This window comes from Taudactylus pleione, unplaced genomic scaffold (genome assembly GCF_031769625.1).
Source record: "Taudactylus pleione unplaced genomic scaffold, aTauple2 ptg000230l, whole genome shotgun sequence".
NCBI lineage: Eukaryota > Metazoa > Chordata > Amphibia > Anura > Myobatrachidae > Taudactylus > Taudactylus pleione.
Genome location: NW_028284632.1, coordinates 2056364 through 2082408, shown reverse-complemented (window position 1 = coordinate 2082408; position 26045 = coordinate 2056364). Strand labels below are relative to the sequence as shown.

Below are 26045 nucleotides of genomic sequence, written 5' to 3'. Positions count from 1 at the left end.
CTGCGCAAACAGAGGCGTTCCCTTAGGAATGCCTACCGTTTGTGGGTGGCCCTACTGACATCACACGTGATGTCAGTAGTGAACTTCCTGCTCTATTAGAGCAGGAAGTTCACTGGGGCTTGCGATGGATGAGACCCTACCACAAGGGTCTCGTTGCAAGCCCGATGGTCGCGATAATCGTGACCATCGCCAGGCCGCCCGCTAAAGCTGTGGGTGGGCACCCACAGCTTAGCAAGTGGCCTGGAGGCCAGGGTTAGAAGAAAACGGCCCGCCCTGATTCAGAGCGAACGCTCGCAAATAGCAAGCGGCTCTGAATCAGGCCCTGAGTCAGGTGCTTAATGCTGATTAGCAATGCTGGAGACTGAGGGCCTGATTAAGCTTTGGAAATAGAAGGGGAGATGTACTGTATGAAGCTCAGAAGCGGTATCAGCGCACATTATGCCGCTTCTCCCCGATGTATGATCGGGGGTTGAGCGGTAAATGTCATTATCGGCGCTGCTATCTACAAGATAGCAGTACTGACTGCCTGGGCCATGTATGAACGGTCAGATCGCCTGACCGTTCAGCTCGCTGTGGCTGTCGCTATCGACAGCTACAGCCTGGCGCTGCCCTATCCCCACAGCAGGGACAGCGATGTCCCTGCTGCAGCGGCTGCTGGCTCCAGGTTGCATGCGGGGATCTTGCGATACTTGCGAGATCGTGCGCATGCGCAGTGGAGTCAGCCGGGACTGAGACAGAGTGCATCAGCACTGGGCTAATGCGCTGCAGTCTCTAGTGGGTAGAGCCGAAGGGGGGAGTTAACGCTCCCCCTCTCCGGCTGATGAGATGTTCATACATCTCATCGGTAGTGCTTCCTGCTTCGCCTCGCCAGAGATTTTGATTTGGGAGGAAGGTGTCCAAACTGACATCTAAATTGCAGTGTAAAAATAAAGCTGTGCAGTATTTGTGGGCTACATTCAAAAGCAGCCAGTATTTACCCCACATGCAAAATTTTCTTTTATGTATTTACACCCCATGCATTGCAACATGGTTTGTCCAGGTTCACAGTTAAGTGCTATTTCTCACTCTATTCCCAAAGCTGAATCAGGCCCTGAGTCAGATGCTGAATGCTGACATAATCACTGGAGCAGGTGTACTGGGATACACTGAGGCAGAATGCTATGTGAACCAGATGCTGAAACAGGTAGTTGAATTGCACTGTAGATATGCAGAAGTGAGTAACTAAGCTCAACCTGTTTCAGAATAATGGGAAGAAAAAGTATGGAGAAGGTTTTGAATGGCTCATGATCTGAAGCATTCTCTGGACAGATGAAACGAAGCTCAACCTGTTCCAGAATGATGGGAAGAAAAAAGTATGGAGAAGGCTCATGATCTGAAGCATTGGGCATGCATGGCTTCCAATAGCACTGGGTCACTAGTGTTTATTGAAGATGTGACAGAAGACGGAAGCAGCTGGATGAACACATTCAGCCAAATTCAGCAAAGTTGATTGGACGACGCTTCACAGTACAGATGGACAATGACCCAAAACATTCTGCAAAAGCAGCACAGGAAATATTCTGCAGTGACCGGGTCAGTCACCTAATCCCAACCAGATCGAGCATAAATTTCACTTGCTGAACACAAAATGAAAGGCAGTAAAAGCCTGAGAAAGCATATTAAAAGAGAAAACCTAGCATTTGGTGATGTCCATGAGTTCTAGACTTCAGGCAGTCATTGCCGGCAAAGGATTCTTGACATAGTATTAAACATTAATATTTTATGCATAGGCAAACGCAGGGGGGGTTTCCGGCTCCCCTCCCCAGCCAACACCATGACCACAGTAGAAATAATAATATAATAGAATTTTACTAGTGCTGCATGTTCTTCTCAGAATCACAAATGAAATAATTAACATCACCCATGGATCTTTTAACATGTATCAGCTAGTAATAAATAACCTGTGCACCAACTAGGAGATCTGGAAAACATGCACTGTTAGGGATGCACTGCTATAGAGCCCAGTATGTCCAGGGCAGTGCTAGGTTCTTCTGCTGCTCCTCCAGGCTCCCGGACTTGCTCCAATAGTCTGGAATGGTGCCCACATCTAAAATAAATACATTCAGCTAAGGCAGGATGGCCCTACTGATGCATATAATGGCTTACTGTGATCACTGGTCCTGTATATGCTGGAATTATGACACATAATAGACTTTGTATGATGCTTATTTAAGTACTAAATCTGCCCTCTTCATGGACTGGCCACACTCACTCTAAACAAGCATTTGGAACCCTCCCTCTAGAAAGCCTGCGTTTGCCACTGTTATGTATAATGATGTTAATTTGTACACTTACTTTTGAGCCCCATAAACTAGGGGATTGTGTATAAAAACGTTTGCAATTCCTAAATGTTTCATACAATATTTTTGTTGAACCCCTTGAATTAAAAGTTCAAATCCACTGTGGTGGCATACAGAGCTAAAATTATTAAAATCATGTCTGTATATTATATATATTGTACTTAGCTACTTCGGTTGTGCATTTTATCAGCAAAATAAACATTCTGTGCCTGAGGCATTACAGAGGTTCGCTTACAACGTTTCTGTATAATCACCTGTATTCTTTGTTTATTCTGACAGGGTGTCATATACAATCTGCCTGCCGACAAATGCTGTATGTGTGGCTGCATTTTCAAGGATTTGTTTACTAGGGTTTGTATCACCTCTACAGTGATTAATCACAATCAATATTTTTCTCTTAAATTTTTTTAATTCTGGCACTTCCTACTGTGGCATTTCCCAGAAGCTTCCTGGAAGTGACATAAATACAGAGTACACAGTGTCATCCGACTTATAGAAAAAAAATGAAGATAACCTCAGTTGGTAATTGGCCCTCACCAGTGCAGCTTCTTGCTTCTGATGCCAGGAGCTGGTTAGAAAGGAGATCTCTGGCTTCCATTACTGGGACAAGTGACCCAAAATCAGTAAAAATCCCCAGTAGTTTAACTTCTGTTTATAGATATGTATTAAAAGTAGGGATGTGCAGGCTTGGATTAGTTAGGATATTCCCGGCAAATTCTGATTTTTTTTTCCGCCAAAAATTCGGACTCAGAAAGAGGCAGAACATCATCTTTCATGGACAAACATCATCATTCCTGGACAAAAGTCCATGAAAGATGATGTATGTCCATGAAAGATGACTTTTGCCTCTTTCTGAGACCCGATTTTGGCAGGAAAAATCAGATCTTGGCGGGAAAATCCGAACTAATCCGAGTTTGCACATCCCTAATTAAAAGGATTGCCTCATTGTTTTTTTCTCTAAATTTGAAGTCACATCATATTTCCTGGAAATTAGACTGTGCATAGATGATCCATTAAAAGTATTTATTTGTCTAACTTCCACCTTTTACCTTTATTAATGCTATATGGATAATTTCATATTTTTTTTAAAGTACACTAAAGTTATTATATTATGCATTTATTTAATGCAAATATTAAAATGTACATATTTAATTATATTTTTGCTTCACCAAATTAACTGGCTTCTGTCACGATGCTACTTGCTCTACAAAGCTAAATCCTACAAGCAGAAAGCCATTGTTTCTGTCTTTGTTCTCTAATTCCCATATTATAGCACAAAACATTCCTGTCAGTTTCATTCATGTGCAATAATCCTATTATTTATTAATATTTATTTATTTATCTAATAATTATGTGTTAATGACTTCTCTTACTCTAGACCTTACACTCTGGTGCTACTGGTGCTGCAGAGTAAGAAAAGTTAAAACCCAACATATACACAAATACAAATGGTGCAGGGACGTCGCTAGATAATGTTGGGCTACATACACTAGCAACATTAATTATAATTTATTTTTATTTTTGGTAGCAGAGTAACATAACTTTTTTGTTCTTGTAACACCAATAAAGGGAGTTGTTACAATAAAAGCATCTAACACCTTGGTGAGTGATAAATAGGATCCCCCAACAGAGTTATCACCAGCTATATCCCCATTAATATACATAGAGCACAGTGAAAACAAGCCCTTTTGCTGGCAATTACATCTGTTTCTACATTAGAAGGTTTTCATGTTTTTAACAGTTTATTAAGGGCCTGATTCAGCAGGTAACGCATTTGCTTATGCGCAATAGAGATGAGCAGTTCGGATTCTGTGGATTCCGAACCGCTCCAAACAACGGGGATCCAAGTCCACCCGAGCCGAAGCTGAATCGGATCCCACTTCGAGGCCGAATATCATCCTCCCGACGTCGGATTCTGCAATGTCTCTCTGCATATGTTAAAGTGGCTGTGTCCAGAGTGGCTGTGCTGGTAAAGTGACTGTAGGGGGCACACTGGGCCTGATACAGACCCGCCTGCAAGCGCTATGTGCTCACAAGTGGGTCGATTGTTAGGCAGTGAGCACGCGCGGCATGCACACTGCACGTGCGCGAGCCCCGGAGCGAGCGCAAAAAGCATCACTCAGGTGCTCGCATCCAAAAGGGGCGGCTGTCGATGTTGATCGGGCGGGGGGGTTGCTGGGCAAAACGGAGGCGTTCCTGCAGGAATGCCTGCCGTTTGTGGGTGGCCCTACTGACATCACTCGTGATGTCAGTGGTGAGCTTCTGGCTCTATTAGAGCAGGAAGTCCACTGGGGCTTGCGGCAACGAGACCCTTCCGTAAGGGTCTCGTCGCAAGCCTGATGGTCGCGATGATCTTGACCATCGTGACCATCACCTAGCCGCTCGCATAAGCTGTGGGTGGTAACCCACAGCTATGCGAGCGGCCAAGAGGCCGCAACTAAAAAACAAGCGCCCGCCCTGATTCAGAGCGAGCGCTCTGAATCAGGGCCACTGCACGCTGATGTATGCTGCACTACTCTGCTGATTAAAGTGGCTGTAGTTGCCTGTGTCCACTCCAGACTCACAAGTGGCTGTGCTGTTAAGTCAGGGCTCGACAAATCCCGGGCTGCAAGTCGCCATGGCGATTAAGATTTTAGTCCTAGCCAGGATTTCCAAGCCCCCCACCACCACCGCAGGGAAGCTCCTGCCGGGCGCCCGCTGAAATATTACCAGCAGACGCCCGACTCCCCGCAGCGGCAGCCGGAGCTCACTCCTGAGCTCCGGCATACGGCTCCCCCCACAGGCATTATGGGAGAGACATCATGACGTCTCTCCCATAGTTCCAAAGAGCGGCAGACAGCAGTGGACGCAGGATTATGGCCAAAAGTAAGTATTCTGGGGTTTTTTATGTGTGTGTGCACGGCACACTTACAAGGGGCTTAGTACTGTGGGCACTATAAGAGGGGGTTTAGTACTGGGGCACTATTAGAGGGGGCTTAGTACTGGGAGCACTATTAGAGGGGGCTTAGTACTGGGGGAACTATTAGTGGGGGCTTAGTACTGGGGGCACTATTAGAGGGGGCTTAGTACTGGGGGCACTATTTGAAGGGGCTTACTACAGGGAGCACTATTTCAAGGGGCTTACTACTGGGGGCACTAATACAGGGGGCTTACTACTGGGGGCACTATTTCAAGGGCCTTACTACTGGGGGCACTATATCAAGAGGCTTACTACAGGGGGCACTATTACAGGGGGATTACTACTGGGGCACTATTTCAAGGGGCTTACTACTGGGGGCATTACTACAGGGGGCTTCGTACTGGGGGCACTATTACAAGGGGCTTACTACTGGGGACACTCTTACAAGGGGCTTACTACTAGGTTTAGGGGCACTGAAAGGGCATGTGTGGTGGTCTATACAAGCTTTCATATATTTTGGTAATGGACGATGGTCTGGCTCCTAAACTTTTAAGATGGCTCCTAGATTTTACAAAAATTATTTGAGCCCTGTCACTTAGACTGTGTAGAGGGGGGCACACTGCACACTGATGTATGCTGCACTACTCTGCTGATTAAAGTGGCTGTAGCCTGTGTCCAGATTCCAGACTCACAAGTGGCTGTGCTGTTAAGTGACTGTGTATAGGGGGGCACACTGATGTATGCTGCGCTATACTCTGCGGATTAAAGTGGTTGTGTCCAGACTCACAAGTGACTGTGTGTACAAGGCATGCTGATGTATGTTGCACTGTACTCATGCCCATCTGCTCCAGTGTAAAAAAAAGTAAAATGATATTTTTTTTAAAAAGTGCACTGTATACAAGCACTGTGACTCCTTGGGCCTTAGCCCTTTGTGTATACTGTATACATGTACCGTGACTCCTTGGGCCATAGCCCTCTGTGTATATAAACACTGTGACTAGATTGGGCTGTAGTCCTCTGTGTATACAAGCACTGTGACTCCTTGGGCCCTAGCCCTCTGTGTATACAAGCACTGTGACTCCTTGGGCCGTAGCCCTCTGTGTATACAAGCACTGTGACTCCTTGGGCCGTAGCCCACTGTGTATACAAGTACTGTGACTCTGCCGGCCTTACCCCACTGGGTGCTTTGAAGGGCCCAAAGACAATTCCATCTTGCACTACCTTTTATTTCTGCCACTGCTGTGTGGCAATGTTTCATAGATGTGCTTTAAATGGCGGTGTCTGTGCCGCTGCTCTGTCGCTTAGTAACCAGCCAGCTCACCGCATCCTTTGGCCAATATTGGTGAAAACAATATTGTGAGGTGGTCTAAATTGTCTGTAAATGACTGGAAATTAATGTTATTGAAGTTAATAATACTCTAGGAACAAAAAACAGCCCAAATTATGTGATTTTAGCTTTTTTTTGTCCATTTTTGTAAAAAATCCAAAACCAGTCACGGCGGTTTGGCAAATCCAAATCTAAAGCCAGACAATGAATCAGAGCCAAATCCAAATCCAACAAAAATGGTCCGGCGCACATCTCTAATACGCACGTGATCGGCTGATTGTTGCGTTTTGTGCATGCGTATGCATCGCAGTGTGTGTGCTCAAAACAGTCATTGCAATGGGGACTACAATCGCAGTGGCTATGCAGACCCATCGTGCAGTGATTGATAGGAAGTGCCGTTTGTGGGTGATGATGGGGGGAGGGTGGTTGGCCGAACGCAGGCCTGCCAGTGCATTTTAACGGCGTCGCAGGAGCGTGCATATATTAACCACTGCGATACCATACGCAGCCTGAAGCCTCATAGCATGCGCTGAAGTAAGCAATCCCTGAGTGAGATCTGACCTGCCTTAACTGAGCATGAGACTTCGATGGTACTTGATTGTACCTATGTTTTTTCAGTGTTGATAAACATTAAGGATGTGCGTGTAGGAGAAGTTCTTATCTAGTGATGTGGCGGCATTGCGATCACTATGGATTAGTAAATTCGTAGTAAAACTGTGTGCATGCGCTATATTGCGATCCGTAGTGAATACGGCCCTAAGTCAGCACTTTTTAGAGCTGGGTCGAAGCTCAGGGGCCAGTACAGTATTCTTGCTCCCCCTCCGCCAGCCCCTGGGTTGGGTAGTTACTTCGACAATTGGCTAGAATGTTGGCAAAATTTTGTCATGCATGTTCAGTAGAGATATAGGTCAATAGCTGTAGCACACAGTGCAATCCTGATGGCTCTTTGGAATAATTATAATTTTGGATATGGTGGTTTGAGCATAGAACCTCTCTCCTCTTCTAATAGTGTTAAATTGGATGAGTAAGGTGTGGAATGACAGTAGAAGTAATGCTGGGTACACACTATCTTTCTGGGACGATATGCTGAATTGGACCAACATATCTTCTGGATCGTGCAGTGTGTATGCAATATGCACGCACCCATGTACCGACATTTGGGTCGTTCTGTTGGCTGTGCATGCACGGCCAATGGAGCAACCCAACTGCCAAAACCAGGAAGGTGAATGGTACAGGTGAACGACATATTAAGCGGTAGTTCAACGGATCGTGCAGTGTGTACCAACTGGTCGATACATCAGCCGATATAACATTCTATTGGACCATCGGGTGTCATATTGGTGGGTCATCTAGTGTGTAGTCTTTTAGTAGTGCTAAGTGAAACTGCCAGGTCCTGGGGTACATGAAGATTTTGGGAATTTAATGGCACAATAAAAATAATTCAGTCCATGCCACCTACAATCTAATTTGCCTGTGCAATTAACCCTACAAAACAATCCTTTAAATCTAATTTCACACTCTATAATCAACAAACTGAAATCTTGTTTTCTTCAGTAAATGTTGTTGTCTTTGCTATATAATATCTGCATGGTATTCATACTTGCTTGTGCATTGTATTCTAGTATATGTACAGTGCAATATAATTAATTTTGGTAATGATATATCAGAACCTTTTCTTACTATTGTGCATATGTAGCTCCAATTTGTGCAGTGTACATGCAAGCAAAAAAAATGTGCTTGGCCTAAGATGGCACCAGTCATTGGTGGCCCTTGGAGCTCTCTGGAGGCCACTTACAGGCAGCAAGCCATGACAACCTTGCTCCTTTTCCAGTTCATATAGTATCCGGTGCTGCTAGCTCATAGAATAATAGTATATAATTGTGTGTAATGGACATTCAGATGATTTTTCAATAAGACTCTAGTGTACAATTAAGAACCAGGAATTACACCGGACTATTGAATCTTTTTACTGACAATAGTAAGACTCAGTTCCCCAGTATCTTATACAACTAGGCACTATAACCACGGCATTGCCCGATCAGCTTAGATTGAGTCTGGTTGATATACAGTACATATGACACTTTTCAAAGTGTTACCAGGACACAGGTCTGAAAATATGACAGCCAGTATTCTCCAATAATACCATTTGGTCACAGCTTGTTCTGATGGATATCATAAAATTATGTCTAGCATATACTTTTGTCTGTATACCAAACAATTGTGCCAAGAAACATTTAGAATTCCTATAAAACCATTTGGAGATCATTGCTCGGTGCACAGAATCATTGACAGACACAAAGAAACTGTCCATACTCCAAACCTCTTCATACTTGCCTCTGATATCTATCATCAACCAAACCATCCTTTTAACTTATATACAAGTATAATATTAAAGCAATGTTAGGTCCGAGAATTTAGCAGATAGGTCAAGCAGAATACGTATTTGTTACATTTTAGCAAATATTGGTCTAAACATTTTATTTCACCAAAATAAAAAAAAGGGCCAGCAGATCAAACAATGCAATAGTTACAAAACTGGGCAGCAGCTGACATTGATACGACAACAATTCATATAATAGAAAACAAGCATCCAAGACATAACAAATTATTCCTTATCAGAAAAGCAGCAATATGCTACAAAGGCCACGTTAGTACAGTTCCGCAGTTCACATGAAACTGTACTGTAGTCTTTTGGACATAACAGACATATTCTGGATATTAAATACAGAAACTGAAACAACTAGAAAACTACAGTCAAAGGATAACTTCTGATTTAAAAAAAATAGTCTTGACTTACCTGGTATTCTTTCACATTCTCCACTGTAAAGTTAAACCAGACACGAAACCGTGGGTTACATGTATCAGGTCTGATGAAGAGATCATACTCAAACTCTGTGATGTAATCCACTCTGCCAAGGTTACCTATTATAAGATAAATATTGTTTTTAAAGTGCGCATAATCACAAAAAGCAAAGAAAACAAACAAAACAAATATTATTATTACTAATACTATAATTTTTATTATTTTTGTAGGATTTAGAGTCCTATTAATCAAGGTTTTTCAAAAACTTATGCTGAAATATGCAGCTTCTGCATAATTTTATGCATCACCACTATGTAAGATCAGCCTAATGCAGAAGATTTCACAGAAATCTCCAGAAGGCTTTATTAATGCTGAAGACCACAGTCCCCATTATTATCTGATCCCCTATGTACCAAACTCAGAAAAGCTTAGATTTCTGCCTATGGCCCCATTGGTTTATGCCATCCTTAGATGGCGTATATGTAGGCATATCCAGAGGAGAGGGATCTCCCAAATTTTATTCCCTGGAGGAAGCTATCAAAAATATAAAAGATTCCACTAAGACCTGGGGAATGTTATTGCTACTGCTGTCCATGTGGGTTTCAGACGGGATGACAAAAATGAAAGTCTGTCGTGAGACAGACTGTTAATAATCACAGCACTGTCACGATTATTAATACTTAGAGCCCTTAAAGGTTTAAAAATGTTTATAAGAAAAGGTACTGCTATGGGTACCAGTTATACACCTGATCTCGTCAAGTCTTCTTCTGATGAAAGAAGGTATAACAATTACTGTACTTTGTATGGAATAATGAACTTGCATAATAAAAAGAAAGCAACTGTTCAGTTACTTATTTATTTAGAAAGCAGTATTTTAAAGTAGTACTTTTATTATTAACAAACAAAGGTTAATTATTATTAGATGCAGGTAAACAATAAACATGTATTTTAAAACACTTTACTAACCTATCAACACAAATGTTCATAGGTGTGTAATTATGGTTTTAAACACACTATGTTATATTACAAAATAGAAAGAATATTGCTGTGAGATGTTTATGTCTCTCAAAAGGATTGATGATATAAGAAGGAAGTTGGTGGCATTTTCTGTAATGTCCTGGTGATGTGAGAGAAGTTGAAGAATGGTGGGTGTGTTCATAGATGATGTAACAAGAATGGGTATTATGGAGAATCTTCAATTTCATGTTATGGAGCATACACACGGTCAGATTTGTCAGATCTGTCAGATGAACGATTGAACTATTTGAATGATTTGAATGATTTTACCAAAGATTTGAACGATTGAATGATTATTGACTGCATTAAAATGAATGGGATCGTCCAAGTCTGACTGTAAACACATCAGATGTCAGATATCGTTATCTGATCATCGGGAACGCGCATCATTCAAATAATTCATCTGACAGATCTGACAGATATGTCAGATTTTCCTTCAGATATGAACGATAGAATGATTTTTTAAATCGTTATCGTTCAGGTCTGAAGAAAAATCTGACTGCGTGTATGCACCATATCATTCAATATATTGTTATAATTGCACTCTCTCATGTAATATAACCCTGAAACACTTGAATGTCATTCTAATGTCATAATAATTATATGCATATCCTAGGGCTGCTTTTGTATTTTAGCTTGTTTGCCTTTGTCATTTATTAATTCCCCCAGTTCATATATGAAGAAGCATTATATAGACTAGGGCTTTTAAGTGCACAATTATAATGGTAACACTTGGTGACCCACGATCACTTATAAAAAGCATGAGCAACATCAATTTGTGGTCAGTTGTTTTAGTTTGAAAATAACTAAGGTAAGGTGGACAAAGGCAACTTGAATGCTCATCTGTGAAGCCAAATCCAAATTCACCCACTTATACAATATGGAGGTGTATGGGGGGCATGTCATCTAATGCACCTTTCAAGAAAGCATGTAATAAACATGGTCCAAATCTTCCTAAAATTGATTAAACACATAAATAATTTTAAACAGCAAAGGATTTTATAAGAAAATCTGAAAAGCTTGAAATCATTATGGTGTTATTATTGTTGCAACAAAATGAATTATCCAGAGTATCTCCAAATGCAGATGGATTTGATGGGCACCTTGAAATAAACTTAGCAGGTGAGATACACAGGGAGAGATTTAGAGGTGGACGCAATGCCGATGTTTACTCAGTTGAGCATTTTTTTGGTACTGCACATGCACAAAAAGGGAGCGCTGGTGTTAGGAACGGTGGTGCAAAACTCTGGGAGTTCCTGGATGGTGACTGGAGGTGGCCTGATGTGAACGCAAAAAACAGGCTGTTTCATTGGCATGTTATGGGATTGTCGGCGACGAAGTAGGGGATGCGACTGCGTTATCAGCCACAGAGCCACAGCGACAGAGGTCATGTTCATATGAATTTCAGAAGGAGACACTACCCCTGCCATAGGCTGGTGCAAGTGGTGATGGTGCACTGATTGTGGAGTGCTCAGAACTACCGTCGGAGTTGCACCATCCACAGTCATTGAAAGTGACATCTCAGGGCTTGCACATCCGGCACATACTTGTACACAAGGGGAGGGCTGAGACTAGCATTTGCCTATTAGCACTGCTGCAACTCCAGAAAAAGTCACAATCACGGCTGCTATAGCGTCCACCTCTGAATCAGGCCGACAATGTGGTGCTTTATTTCTTGCTGTTAATATTTTGGCCTTAGAGGGCATAACAGTGATACAGCTATAGGGGTAATGCAGTTTCATTTGCATTAGAATTGCACTGATATGTAGTCTGGGGATACACATGATAAATTGCTGGTGCTGCTAATATCCAGAGACTTTATATTTCTCCAAATTAACTGTTATTATTCTCTGAAGCTGTATTTATTACATACTAGGTGGGATACCTGGCATTGCCTGGGTTGAAGACTGGACCCTGAAGTACATCTGCAGCCTTTATTTGTCTACATTGTCCTCGCCTATAAACCCATCCCATTGATTCTGAGAAGGACCCCACTATTTGCTAACATGTATGCAAACAGTGGCATAACTACCGTGGGTGGAAGAGGTGTGGCTGCTATGGTGCCCGAACTGCCTCTGTTGCCCGCCGCTCATCCTGCACCCAGTCACGCACAGAAGGTGGGCCAGTCCAGTCAGGGCCACTGAGGGGGGCCTGGGTGGCAGCGGTGTTGAATTGGTGTTGGCCCGCCAGCTGATCTGATTACAGCTGGTGCACCAGCAGGCAGACATGGAGAGAGGCTGCAGGTCTGTAAGCTCTGATTCAAATTGCGCAGGCAATGTGTTATATGTAGGCACTATAACTATGTAGCATATTCTGTAAAGGGCATTACTGTGCAGTATAATGTATAAGCGGCATTACTGTGTAGTTTAAGGGATGTTACTGTGTGGTCTAATGTATATGGGGCAGTACTACTGCACGGCATAATGTATATAAGGGCTCTGTTTGGGGCAAATGTATGTGTTTTTTTTTCCCTGTGGCGGAGCTCTTTTAAGATCTTGCTATGTGGCCCCCAAAGTTCTAGTTACGCCCTTGCATGCAAACACAGAGGGTTAACTAATATATATGGTTACTTTAAAAAGGAATAACTCTGGATTTAATATGAACTTGCATGAGTCATAATGTTTGACATTTGTTCAGACTGTGAAGTTAAAAGGATACTTTTGTAGCTTTCACACAGGTTTTTGGCAGACTGACAATTTCCACAATTACTTTGAAAAACCTATTTAGCGAAACACTGCGTCAGTCCACGACGCACCCCGCTACCACCCACTATGATTTACTATGAGCATGTCTTTCTTAATGCCTGTTAACAGAACCTGAGAGGGATTGTCAATAACCTTGTGAGAAATATAGAGACTAGTACCTGAATTAGACTAACTGATTTGCATAAATGTTTCCCACAAGCACTTTCACAGAGATCAAGAATCATTTGTATATAAACCAGGATTATTTATAGACTAATCATACAGACTAAACAATAACCTTGGGTCAATGTTATAATATAGGAGACATTGAGTGACCAATACATGGATATATGGGATATTTGATTTTGGTTGCTATAATAACAGGAGCATCCAGAAAACACTACCTATCACTTACTAGAAGTATTTAGCTGTGTAAAAACAGATGTAATCCATATGATCTAGTGAATTTAATAGCATCCATCTGCAGTTTCATTTTACAGTGGATGAGACAAGGTCTGAAGATGCCTGGGTCAAACAATATATGCATTATTTAACATAACTGAATCACGGCAGAAAGAACCCTTTGCCAATCAGGGTTAATTAATCAGCCCTTCAGGCACACTATTTTGGATACCCATACTGGAAAGATATAATATTGCCATTAAATAAATAAAGGGAAAATACATTACCTAGGATATACGTTGCATGGGTATACCACATTTTGAACTAATATATGATTATTTGGAAGATCAGGGTGTTGCAATATACACATTTTAATTCACATAATTCTCTTATATTTTGACACTATCTATTTTTAAGTAAATTTTTGTTTTTTAGTTTGTCATATGAGTGTTATTAATTAAACAAAAATAAAAGTTACATTTTTAGATAGCTATCCCTAGTGCACCACTTTGGGCATTTCATCATTTTTTCTTTGTGTCTTTTGGTACATTACATATGCTTGTGGTAGTACTCCCCATCTCATTATAAATTAAAGGGGTTAACATTGTCCCCTACCGAGGGGTACACAGCTTTTCTAGTGCGACTGGGCAACCTGTATCTCTGTGCGATTTCCACAATTTTCCAGCCCCGGAATCTATGTAATTTAATCCCATTTTTAGGGATTGTGTAACAGTGTGTGGCCCTGACGAAGTTCAAACCTAGGCAAAAACCTAATTCTTGTCAAACTACACCGCCCTGCCACATTTGGTGGAGCTAGATCCAAAACTCTGGCCATGCGTACAGGACAAACAGATAGACACGCTTTCTCACTTATTATAGAAATGACGTATTACATACAAAATCCTGCTTCTTGTATTTCATTCTGACCTTTCTCAGTATGGCTACTGAGGTGTAACACTGGCAACCAATCATCACTCTGAAAGCTAGCACATGACTGTCAGGCTGCCTGGAGTGAAAAGGAAAGCTCAGTGACTGGACATTTCATAACTCTTAAATTATTAAGTTGTCTGGACAACAGAGACAAAGGTGATGGCAATCGATTACACCAGGAAGCTCCCTCATGTTGGACAGTGAGGAGATATGTGATTTTAGAAGAGGTTTGCACTGGGAAATGGAGTAGATACATAAAGATATAGTCATGAAATCACAAAAATACATATAATAAAATTCACATATTAAATAGAGTGGTGCACCCGGGACTATCATCTACATCCCACTGAATCTTCAGCTGACCGCGGCTCCACCACAGGATGAGACTGCCGATTTCCTAGCCAGCACTACAGCTGTCTGTGAACTCCCCCGCTGCACCACGGTCGGCATCTCTGGACACGTCGGGCACTGAGGATTCTTTTGCTGGATGCTTTTTGGGCCTCTCCCAAGATCTATGCTGCAAAGCAGCAATACGGTACCAGTTTATTGGTTACACAGAGACTGTTAGTCACGATTTAGTGGTTTCAGCAATAGATCCTAAGACGTGACTTATATTAATGTTCACACCCACTACAAATTGATTTTAATGTCGTGGAATAAGCCCATCATTCGGTGGCTGTGCACACTGATTTTATTTTTTATTATTTAAGTCAAATCCAACAGACTTTTTGATTCATTTCCATACAATCCTGGATAAAGAGACAAAAAGATAAAAAGAAAAAACTCACATATCTATACTAACATTTATTCATTTGGAAATATCCCCCTTTTTTATGCATGCTGATTTTTTTGTCTGTCTTTCTGTGGCCACAGTGGTTCCTTTCATATTTTTTGATTTAATTTATTTTTATTTATTTTTTATTTCCTTTTGTCATCTATAGATTTGATTTAAGGTCTATTTAATATGTGAATTTTATTATATGTATTTTTGTGATTTCATTACTATATCTGCATACATTAAATTTAGACACTACTAGTGTCATTCCCAGTTGTTTTTGTTTTTCCATAAGGTTTTCAAAGGGGTTAGCCACTCCTCTCTGGTGAGCTGCTTCTAGATTTATCTATTGCCATTTTTGATGCGCCTACCCCATCTTTCCTTCCTTTTCGGATACATAAAGGATATGGACAGTGCTTTATTCATATGAAAAAAGGTGCCAGTACTCACCAAACTGGCTGAAGGTCCTGAGGGGACATGGCATACCAGGGCCGAAACTAGGGTTTTTGTCACCTGGGACAAGACAGTAATTTGGCAACCCCACCCCCTGGTAATTCCCCCATAGTAATGCCCCCGTAGCAGTGCCCCCATAATAATGGCCCCTTCAGCAGTGCACCTATAGTAATGCCCACTGAGGTAATGCCCCGTATTAATGCCCCATGTACTAGTGGCCATATGGTAATGTCCCCATAGTAATGCCCCTGTAGTACCCATATAGTAATACCCCCTAGTAATGCCCCTGTAGTCCTCATATAGTAATGCCCCCTAGTAATGCCCCCTAGTAATGACTATATAGTAATGCCCCCTAGTAATTCACCTGTAGTGCACATATAGTAATATCCATAGTAGGGGTGAGCGGGTTCGGATTTCTGAAATCCGAACCCCCCCGATCCGAGGCCGATCCGAGTCAGGCTCGACTTTTCCCGCCTGACTCGGATCTGAAATCGAGGCAAAACGTCATCATCCCGCCTTCCGGGTCTCGCGGGTTTTGGATCCTATATAAGGTACTCGCGTCGGCGCCATTTTCTCACTCGGCTGTGGACAGTGAAGAGGGAGGGTGGGAGATAGGGCTGGCTGGGCTGTGTAGTGTAGTGTAGTGCAGAGTAGTGTTGTGCTGTGCTGTGCTGCGCTGCTGTTGTCCATAGGGGCTGTGTCCACTACTTCAAAGTCCATAGGGGCTGGCTGTGTTGTGCTGTGCTGCTGTTGTCAATAGGGGCTGTGTCCACTACTTCAAAGTCCATAGGGGCTGGCTGGACTGTTTTGTGCAGTCAGTTGTCCATAGGGGCTGTGTCCACTCCAAAGTCCTGTGCAGTGTCCCAGTCCTAAAGGGGTGCTGTAGTGTTGTCCAGGGGGTGCTCTGTCCATCAGGGGTGCTCCCCCCAAGTGCTAAAAAAAAATATTTTTTCTGTGTTTGTGAATTGTGTGCGCAGTAGCCGCACGTGCATCAACAAAGTAGTGCCAAGCGTGCGCCTGTGTCATAAGTGAAGGGCTGGCTGGCTTGACCGTTAAAGGGTGCTGTAACCCCCAAAGTACACTCCAAACCAAATAAAAAATAATTTTCTGTGTTTGTGAATTGTGTGCGCAGTAGCCGCACGTGCATCAACAAAGGAGCAGCGCCAAGCGTGCGCCTGTGTCCCATAAGTAAAGAGCCGGCTGGCTCATTTCTTAAAGGGTGGTGTAACCCACAAAGTGCACTACTCTCCAGCAAAAATAAAAATAAAAAGTTCTGTGTTTGTGTGCGCCTTAGCCGCACGTATATATCAAATCGATATAACATAAATGGATGACCAAACTTTCTCCGATAAAAATAAAATAGAGAAAGATCAAGAACCACTTCCTCCTAGTGCTGAAGCTGCTGCCACTAGTCATGACATAGACGATAACATGCCATCAACGTCGTCTGCCAAGGCCGATGCCCAATGTCATAGTAGAAGCCACATACAATCCCAAATGACAAAGTTCAGGAAAATGACATTAAAAAAAACCTTTAAATCATCTGCAGAGAAACGTAAACTTGCCAATATGCCATTTATGACACGGAGTGGCAAGGAACGGCTAAGGTCTTTCCCTATGTTCATGACTAGTGGTTCAGCTTCACATGACGATGGAAGCCCTCCTCCCACTAAAAAAATCAAACGAGTTAAGCTGGCAAAAGCACAGCGAAGAACTGTGCGTTCTAAGAAGATATCACAAATCCCCAAGGAGAGTCCAAGTGTGATGGCGGTTGCGATGCCTGACCTTCCCAGCACTGGACGGGAAGAGGTGGCTCTTTCCACCATTTGCACGCCCCCTGCAAGTGCTGAAAGGAGCACCCACAGTCCACTTGCTGATATGCAAATTGAAGATGTCACTATTGAAGTACAACAGGATGAGGATACTGGTGTAGCTGGCGCTGAGGAGGAAGTTGGCGAGGAGGAATCTGATGGTGATGTGGTTTGTTTAAATCAGGCTCCGGGGGAGACAGTTGTCCGTGGGATGAAAAAGCCCATCACGGTCATGCCTGGGCAGAAGACCAAACATTCCACCTCTTTGGTCTGGCAATATTTCTATCCAAATCCGGACAACAACTGTATTGCCATATGTACCATATGTAAAGGTGGAAAAAGTAGGGGTAGGGACGTTAACCACCTAGGAACATCCTCCCTTATACGGCACCTGCAGCGTGTTCATAAAAAGTTACTGTCAAGTTCAGAAACATTGGCTAAGACCGTAAGCAGTCCAGGAACACCTAAATCCCGTTGTCCTGTTGTATCCAAGCGCCTGCACACCACACCGTCAACTCCCTCCTCGTCAATTTCCTCCTTAGTCAGGATCGTAAGTAGTCCTGCAGGCCATGTCACTGGCATGACTGACTCTCCTATCCGGGATTCCTCCGGAGGATCCTGCATTGCTATGCCTCCTGCTGCCGCTGCTGCTGTTGCTGCTGCTGGGAGTCGTTCATCATCCCAGAGAGGAAGTAGGAACACCACTACTTTTACTAAACAATTGACCCTCCAACAGTCCTTAGCGAGGAGGATGAAGTACGACAGCAGTCATCCTGAAGCAAAACGTATAACTGAGGCCTTGACTGCTATGTTGGTGTTAGACGTGCGTCCGGTATCCGCCATTAGTGCAGTGGGATTTAGACAATTGATGGAGGTAGTGTGTCCCCGGTTCCAAATCCCGTCTAGATTCCACTTCACTAGGCAGGCGATACCGAGACTGTACAGAAACGTCAGAAAAAGTGTCCTCAGTGTCCTGAAAAATGCTGTTGTACCCAATGTCCACTTAACCACGGACATGTGGACAAGTGGAACAGGGCAGACTAAGGACTATATGACTGTGACAGCCCACTGGGTAGATGTATCACCTTACGCAGCAACAGCAGCAGCGTCACCAGTAGCAGCATCTCAGAAACGCCAGCTCGTTCCAAGGCAGGCTACGCTGTGTATCACCAGTTTCAGTAAGAGGCACATCGCCGACAACCTCTTAGAGAAACTGAGGGAAATCATCGCCCAGTGGCTTACCCCACTTAGACTCTCCTGGGGATTTGTGATATCTGACAACGCCACCAATATTGTGCGGGCATTACATCTAGGCAAATTCCAGCACGTCCCATGTTTTGCTCACACAATAAACTTGGTGGTGCAGAATTTTCTGAAAAGCGACAGGGGCGTGCAGGAGACGCTTTGGGTGGCCCGAAAGATTTCTGGCCACTTTAGCCATTCAGCGACTGCGTGCCGAAGACTGGAGCGCCAGCAAACACTCTAGAACCTGCCTCGCCATCACGTGAAGCAAGAGGTTGTGACGTGGTGGAACTCAACCCTCTATATGCTTCAGAGGATGGAGGAGCAGCAAAAGGCCATACAAGCCTATACATCCACCTATGACATAGGCAAAGGAGGGGGTATGCACCTGACTCAAGCGCAGTGGAGAATGATTTCCGTGTTGTGCAAGGTTCTCCAGCCCTTCGAACTTGCCACACGTGAATTCAGTTCAGACACTGCCAGCTTGAGTCAGGTCATTCCCCTCATCAGGCTTTTGCAGAAGCAGCTGGAGAAAGTGAAGGAGGAGCTAAGACAGAGCGATTCCGCTCGGCATGTGGGACTTGTGGATGAAGCCCTTCATTCGCTTTGCCAGGATTCCAGGGTGGTCAATCTGTTGAAATCAGACCACTACATTTTGGCCACCGTGCTCGATCCTAGGTTTAAAGCCTATGTGGTGTCTCTCTTTCCGGCCGACACAAGCCTGCAGAGGTGCAAAGACCTGCTGGTGAACACACTGTCAGCTGAAGCGGAACGTGACACGTCAACAGCTCCTTCTTCATTTTCTCCCGCAACTGGGGCTGCCAGGAAAAAACTTAGCTATCCTAAGCAACCCGCTGGCGGTGATGCAGGGCAGGCAGGACCAAGTTTGGACATCTGGTCCGGACTGAAGGACCTGGCAACAATTTCTAACATGTCTACTGTCACTACATATGATACTGTCACCATTGGCAGAATGGTGGAGGATTACATCGGTGACAGCATCCAAGTAGGCATGTCAGACAGTCCGTACCTGTACTGGCAGGAAAAAGAGGCAATTTGGAGGCCCCTGTACAAACTGGCTCTATTTTACCTGAGTTGCCCCCCCTCCAGTGTGTACTCCGAAAGAGTGTTTAGTGCAGCCGGGAACCTTGTCAGCAAAAAGCGTAGGAGGTTGCTTCAACAAAATGTGGAGAAGATGATGTTCATCAAATGAATTATCAACTCTTCCAGGGAGACCAGCCTCCAGAACGTACAGAGGGACCTGTGGTGGTGGATTCCAGTGGGGACGAGTTAATACTCTGTGAGGATGAGGATGTACACAACACTGAAGAGGGTGAGGAATCGGTGGATGAGGACGACATCTTGCCTCCGTAGAGCCAGTTTGTGCAGGGACAGATTAATTGCCAGCTTGTTTTGTGGGGGCCCAAACGAACCAATCATTTCAGCCACAGTCATGTGGCAGACCCTGGCGCTGAAATGATTGTTTTGTTAAAGTGTGCATGTCCTGTTTATACAACATAGGGGTGGGTGGGAGGGCCCAAGGACAATTCCATGTTGCACCTCTTTTTTTTCTTTGCATTATGTACAGTTTGGGGCCTAGTTTTTCAAACTGCCATCCTGTCTGCCAAAGCAGTGTCACTCCTAGATGGGTCACGTGTTTGTGCCGCCCACTCGTGTTGCTTAGCATAGTCATCCAGCTACCTCGGTGCAACCTTTTGGACATAAAAACACTATTGTGAGGTGTGAGGTGTTCAGAATAGACTGGAAATTAGTGGAAATTAAGGTTATTGAGGTTAATAATAGCATAGGAGCAGAAAAACCAACACATTCTGTGATTTTAGCTGTTTTTATGCTTTTTAAAAAAAAAATACAGATCCAAAACACAAAACCCAGAACCCAAAACACGGAAGGGTGGTTTTGGCAAAACTAATCCAGATCCAAAACACGAAGAAAGATCCAGATCCAAAACCAAAACACAAAACACGAAAAAGGGCCGGTGCACACCCCTAATCCATAGTAATACCCCTGTAGTGCCCATATAGTAATGCCTCTGTAGTACTCCCTGGTAATGCCCCTGTAGTGCCCCTACTAATGTCCCTGTAGAGCCCCCTGGTAATGCCCCCATAGTGCCGCTTACACACACACAAAAAAAATTACTTATCTTAAACCCTGCTCCTGTGATCGCCGCCGTTGTGTCCGCCCGACTGCTCCTTGGAACTATGGGAGAGACGTCATGACATCTCTTCCATAGTGCCTGTGGGGAGAGGTGGAAGCTGGAGTTCAGGAGACAACTCCAGCCTCCGGCTAGTGCGGCGCTGCAAAGAAGTAGCCGGGTGCCCGCTGGTAATAAATTCTCAGCGGGCATCCAGCTTGGAGTCTCCCTGCTAGCACCGGGCTGGAGGACACTGGCGCCGGGTGCAGTGGCGCACCCGCTGCACATGCATCTCCAGCCCCCCCCTAGTTGCGGCTCTGGGCATACTCCACCCAAAGAGTGTGTCTAGCTCCACCTATGGGCATATCTGTTGTCCCCCAAGGGTGTGTCCTGCAGCGGCATGTGAAAACTAAAGTACTAAGCACAGTATGCTGCCAGGTGGGTGGGGGGGGGGGGTGAGGGGTTGTTGTGTATGAGTGGCATGTCAGTCACAAAAACTCCGTAAATTACATGATCATTGGCATCTCCTCTGAGTCAGAGTCAGCCCCAGTATGAGACACTGGTTGATTCAACCAAAATGAGTCATCTGACAAAGTATTTTTAAAACCTCCACTGTTTGGGCTGTGTAGGAATTGGGGGAGGGGGGGGGGAACAGTCTAGAAACTTTTGGGCTAAGGAGCAAACCTCAAAGAAGTCAAAATATTAATCACAGGTTTTAGCCTGACAATCCCCTGTGGGAGGGGGGATGGGATGAAAATATATCCAGGAGGAGTCTATTTTAGTGAAAAAAGCCTCTGTTATTGCCTCCCTGATACACTTAGGGCCTGATTCAGAGCCGTTCGCTATTTGTGGTCGTTCGTTCAAAAACAAGGGGTGGCTATTCAAATGATCCGTTCGCAAATTGCAGTCTGTTCCCACCTCTAAGTCTGAACGAGCGAGCAAAACATACGCTCGTTTATTTGATAAAAACGCCCCCTGGCCGCACGCACCATACATCATGTCTGCTATTTATTAGATTTATCGAGTACATCGTACAGCGTATGAACTGCTCGCTATTCTTGTGGTTGGTGTTTTCAACCGCTATTTTGCGAGCAGTTCTGAGTTAAAAAAAACCAAGTGACGTGGTCAATGACGCTGCTGTATTAATTATGCACTCCCTTAAAACGCCCGTTTTGACCTTTAAGCACGCCTGCGTTCGGATCTCCACTCCCCGTTTTCAAGCACCTTCCCCTGTTACCACCCACATACGCCTCATTCTGTCACTCAAAATAGCAGGCCCTCGCTATATTGCGTACCAACGATTTTCGGCCGCACTGACTGGTTCGCGCATGCGTACTAAAAACCGTACGCATGCGCAGATGTGCGAACATCGCTCGGAACGAGCGTACTGCCGCTAGCGAGTGGCTCTGAATGAGGGCCTTAGTTTTCCCCCCAAGGGTTGTAATGCTAAAACCTGTGATTAATATTTTGATTATTTAATGCTGTTTACTACTAAGAGTGCATCTGATTAAACCATAGTATATATTTCAGGCCAGGGTTAAACAAATGGAAGGGGAAACACTACATACTGTATGAAGTGCTTAAATTCTTTCTATTTTTAAGCCGCCTTGGAGACCAAAGCAGAGAACGATGCTGACGCAATCCACTAACTTTCTTCCGTCCTTGGCTACTTCTACCCATAACTCAACAGTGACCGGCCTCTCAAGTATCCCGACGTTGCTCGTTGTGACGTCCATGTGATGTTGGTTCGTCCATGCTCCACCCTTGTCACATGCGCTGTACGGATTCACAACGGGGCAGTGGGAAAACCGAGAGTATTGTGTAACTTTCTGGGGCAGCAGGAGACTCTGCAGTGAACCGGGAGTCTACCGTAGGATGCAGGAGGGTAGGCAATCCTGATTTTACTGTTGGGAACATTGGAACAGTGGTGTGTGTTCTGAAGTGTGGCTTCTCAGTAAGATTATGGCAGTTTTTTAGTAAATCGAGGGGATGTGATTTCTTTGGGAAAATGCTGAAAACATGACAAGGTTTCAAAGCCGTCGCATACAAGACCTATGCTAGCAACATCAAATACATTTATTTTTAGATTATAGGGTTTATTTCCCATTGTCTTTAAATATTGCTTTGGTTAGCAGCTGCTGTATTAGAAAAAGCTGAGTATGAGCTATACTGACCTTAAACTGTCTCCAACACCCACCACCTTCCTGTCCCAGGGACACCTCTCCACAGCTACTGGCACTAGTTCACCACTTAGTATATTGTATTTTAATTGTAAACATATTATAAATATTTAAATAGTTTAAAAAAAGCTATAATGATAATTATTGGGCTAATAAAGAGAACCTTTTTTTGCAGTGGTCACAATAAGGATGAGCTATTGCAGGGTAGTAGAGGAGGATTCACTTTTTGTCTAGGGTGCCGAGGAACCTTGCTCCAGCCCTGCCTGCATAGCAAATATACCCCATGATATATACATGTTTCAGAAACTACTGGACTGATGAGCAGTACCCCCAAATATGACATACAGTATACTCCTTAACTGGCAACAATAACTAATACTGCAGTATAGTAAGGCAATAATAGGTTGTGTTAAGGCGCTTACGTGGAAATAAAAGATATGAAGGCAGGCAAATGTTTTTGAAAGGGGAGTACATAAACAAGAAGGACAGTAAGATATGGGTCTAAAAGGAGAGAGGGTTGGTAGGGATGTAACAGCAGAGAATTCGCTAACAGCTTCCTTTGTTTTACTAGGAATAAATGATTATATGTGTTAAATCGCCTTATTTCAGAGCAAAATTCTTGACTTTCATTTTCAGCAAATAGCTTCTATAAAATATAATTATCACTTGGTCATCCTCATTAAACGTGTGATTGAAGTTAATGCATTTTGCTATGTGCATTTTATTGAATGAAGGCACATTCAGTAATGTTGATTTGCAGAAGGATGCTGGTGAGAAATAAAGTATATTTATTTTGATTTTCCACTGCAATGGTATTTATACTATTTTTATGAAGGTTAAAGCAGAACAAAACATAGGAGAATCACATTGTGCTGCTACAGATGCACCCAGTTACACTGCGCCACAAACGTGCACACGCATTGTACCATGCGATTCTCCGTGCCTGCATATGCTACGGTACGCTATGGTGTGCACTGCTATTGCACCATCCATTCCTGTGGAGGAGCGTACGCAGTGCATGTATCTGCTAGCGGGCACGCTTCTCACGCTATACGTTGTGAGATTTGCTGCGCCAGGGGCAAGGATATACAGATGGCCCAGCTTCATTGTGACTCATAGTGCATGGTGGCGGGAGACGCCTTCCCGCGATCGGGGACATGCAATAGCGTCTCCATTTAATCCTACGGAGATGCACTCCCGCGATCGGATCTCCATAGTTTTGAATGGAGAAGCACTCCCACGATCGAGGACGTGCCATAGCGTATCATGGCGCATAACGCGATTCACGGGCTCCTTTGTGCCGCGATCAGCAACAAACTGGGCGCATTTGTAGCTGGGCATATCTGTATGCTTGAGTCAACTGTTCTTTCATATAAAGGGGGAGTCAAGTTCTTTTCAACTGTACACCCCACAATTTTTTTTATAAGCCCAAGTTGTGAGATCCAACCACCCAGTGCAGTGCAAAACTCTGTTGGGGCTTTGGTCTGTGGACCCTCTCCAAAATGAGAAGAGCCTGTTTCTCCAAATACCCCGAAAATCAAATGACCCCTTAGGAGGGAAACGGGAATCTTGAGGTCCCCCTATGTCAACATTCCCGGCGTCCAGAGCCAAAATAACCCTTAGGAGGAAAGGGATTTCAGGTTGTGCAAGGATCGGGGTTGTCCCTTTCTCCATTAGGTTTTCTGAAGATTCCCCCAACAGAACAAATGTTTCAGCTCTCCCCATAAGGAGAAAGCATCCAATAGTTTGGGGAGAGAGCAGCCCATAAGGGTCAACCCAAAACTTCATCAATAACACGAAAAAGGTGAAGCACACACACAAAAACTTTAGATGAGTGATTCAGTTTTGGCCAAGGCAAAACTGATGTTTTGTCCATGAAAGTAAAGTTTTGCCTCATTCTGAGATCCAAACTTGATGGGAACATCCAAGCCAAAACCTAAAAAGGCCATCTCTAACAAAAACACAAAAAAATATCTAGGAGAGATATAGTGCAAAGCATGAGCAATAAATAGTGTCAGAAGACCCCAGCCTTTAGGCTGCAAATATAAAAATCATCCTTGGCTCGGTCAGAAGGCTAGGGCAAAGGAAAAACTGAAAAGTGCTGTGCTAAGTACATGGTAGGACACCTGCGCCTGTGACTTTTCTGCACCCTTGCTTCAATCAGCACCAGGGGCAGGGGCTGGCAGGCAACTTTTATCCTGGGGGGCAAATGCATGCAGGCAGCCCTGGCAGAGGAGTAGCGTGTAGCCAGGATGCCCGGAGAATGTGCGTGCTACGGCGCCTCCCCCCCTCAAGTGTTCCAGGGAGGATACAGGTCCATATGGGATTAATGTAAGGTGAAAATAAAGATTAGGGGCAGCCCCCTGTCGTAGTGCCCATATGCAGTGCCCCCGTGTGCCACAGGAGAGAACACCCTTATGCAGGCCTCCAGTAGTGCCCCCAGTAGTGATCCCCCTATGCAGTGCCCCTTGTGCCCCCAGTAGTAAGCCCCTTATATAGTGCCCCCAGTAGTGATCCCCCCTATGCAGTGCCCCTTGTGCCCCCAGTAGTAAGCCCCTTATATAGTGCCCCCAGTAGTGGTCCCCCCTGTGCAGTGCCCCTTGTGCCCCCAGTAGTAAGCCCCTTATACAGTTCCCCTAATAGTGGTACTCCCTATGCAGTGCCCCTTATATAGTGCGCCCAGTAGCAGTCCACCCCCCATGCAGTGCCCCCAATAGTGGTAACCTTTATTGAATACCCCTTAAATAGTGACCCCAGTTGTAGTCTCCCCCCTATGCAGTACCCCCAGTATTGCCCTCTATATAGAGCCCTCAGCAGTGGTCCCTCGATGCAGTAGTAGTCCCCTCCCCCTATGTAGTGCCCCTAGTAGTAGTCCCCTCCCCCCTATACAGTGCCCCTATAGTAGTCCCCTCCCCCCTATGCAGTGCCCCTAGTAGTAGTCCCCTCCCCTTGTAGTGCCCCTAGTAGTAGTCCCCCCCTTGTAGTGCCCCCAGTAGTAGTAGCTCCCCCTTGTAGTGCCCCCAGTAGTAGT

The 26045-nt window shown here is 44.3% G+C and overlaps 1 protein-coding gene across 1 annotated transcript in view; it reads right to left on the bottom strand.

Annotated features, from left to right (window-relative positions):
* AGBL4 (AGBL carboxypeptidase 4) overlaps nt 1-26045 on the bottom strand; it is a 2679639-nt gene that overhangs the window by 2180357 nt on the left and 473237 nt on the right. Inside the window, exon 3 of the mRNA XM_088479301.1 lies at nt 9363-9487. Coding sequence (XP_088335427.1) covers nt 9363-9487 — 125 coding nt within the window. The remainder of the gene's footprint in view (nt 1-9362; nt 9488-26045) is intronic.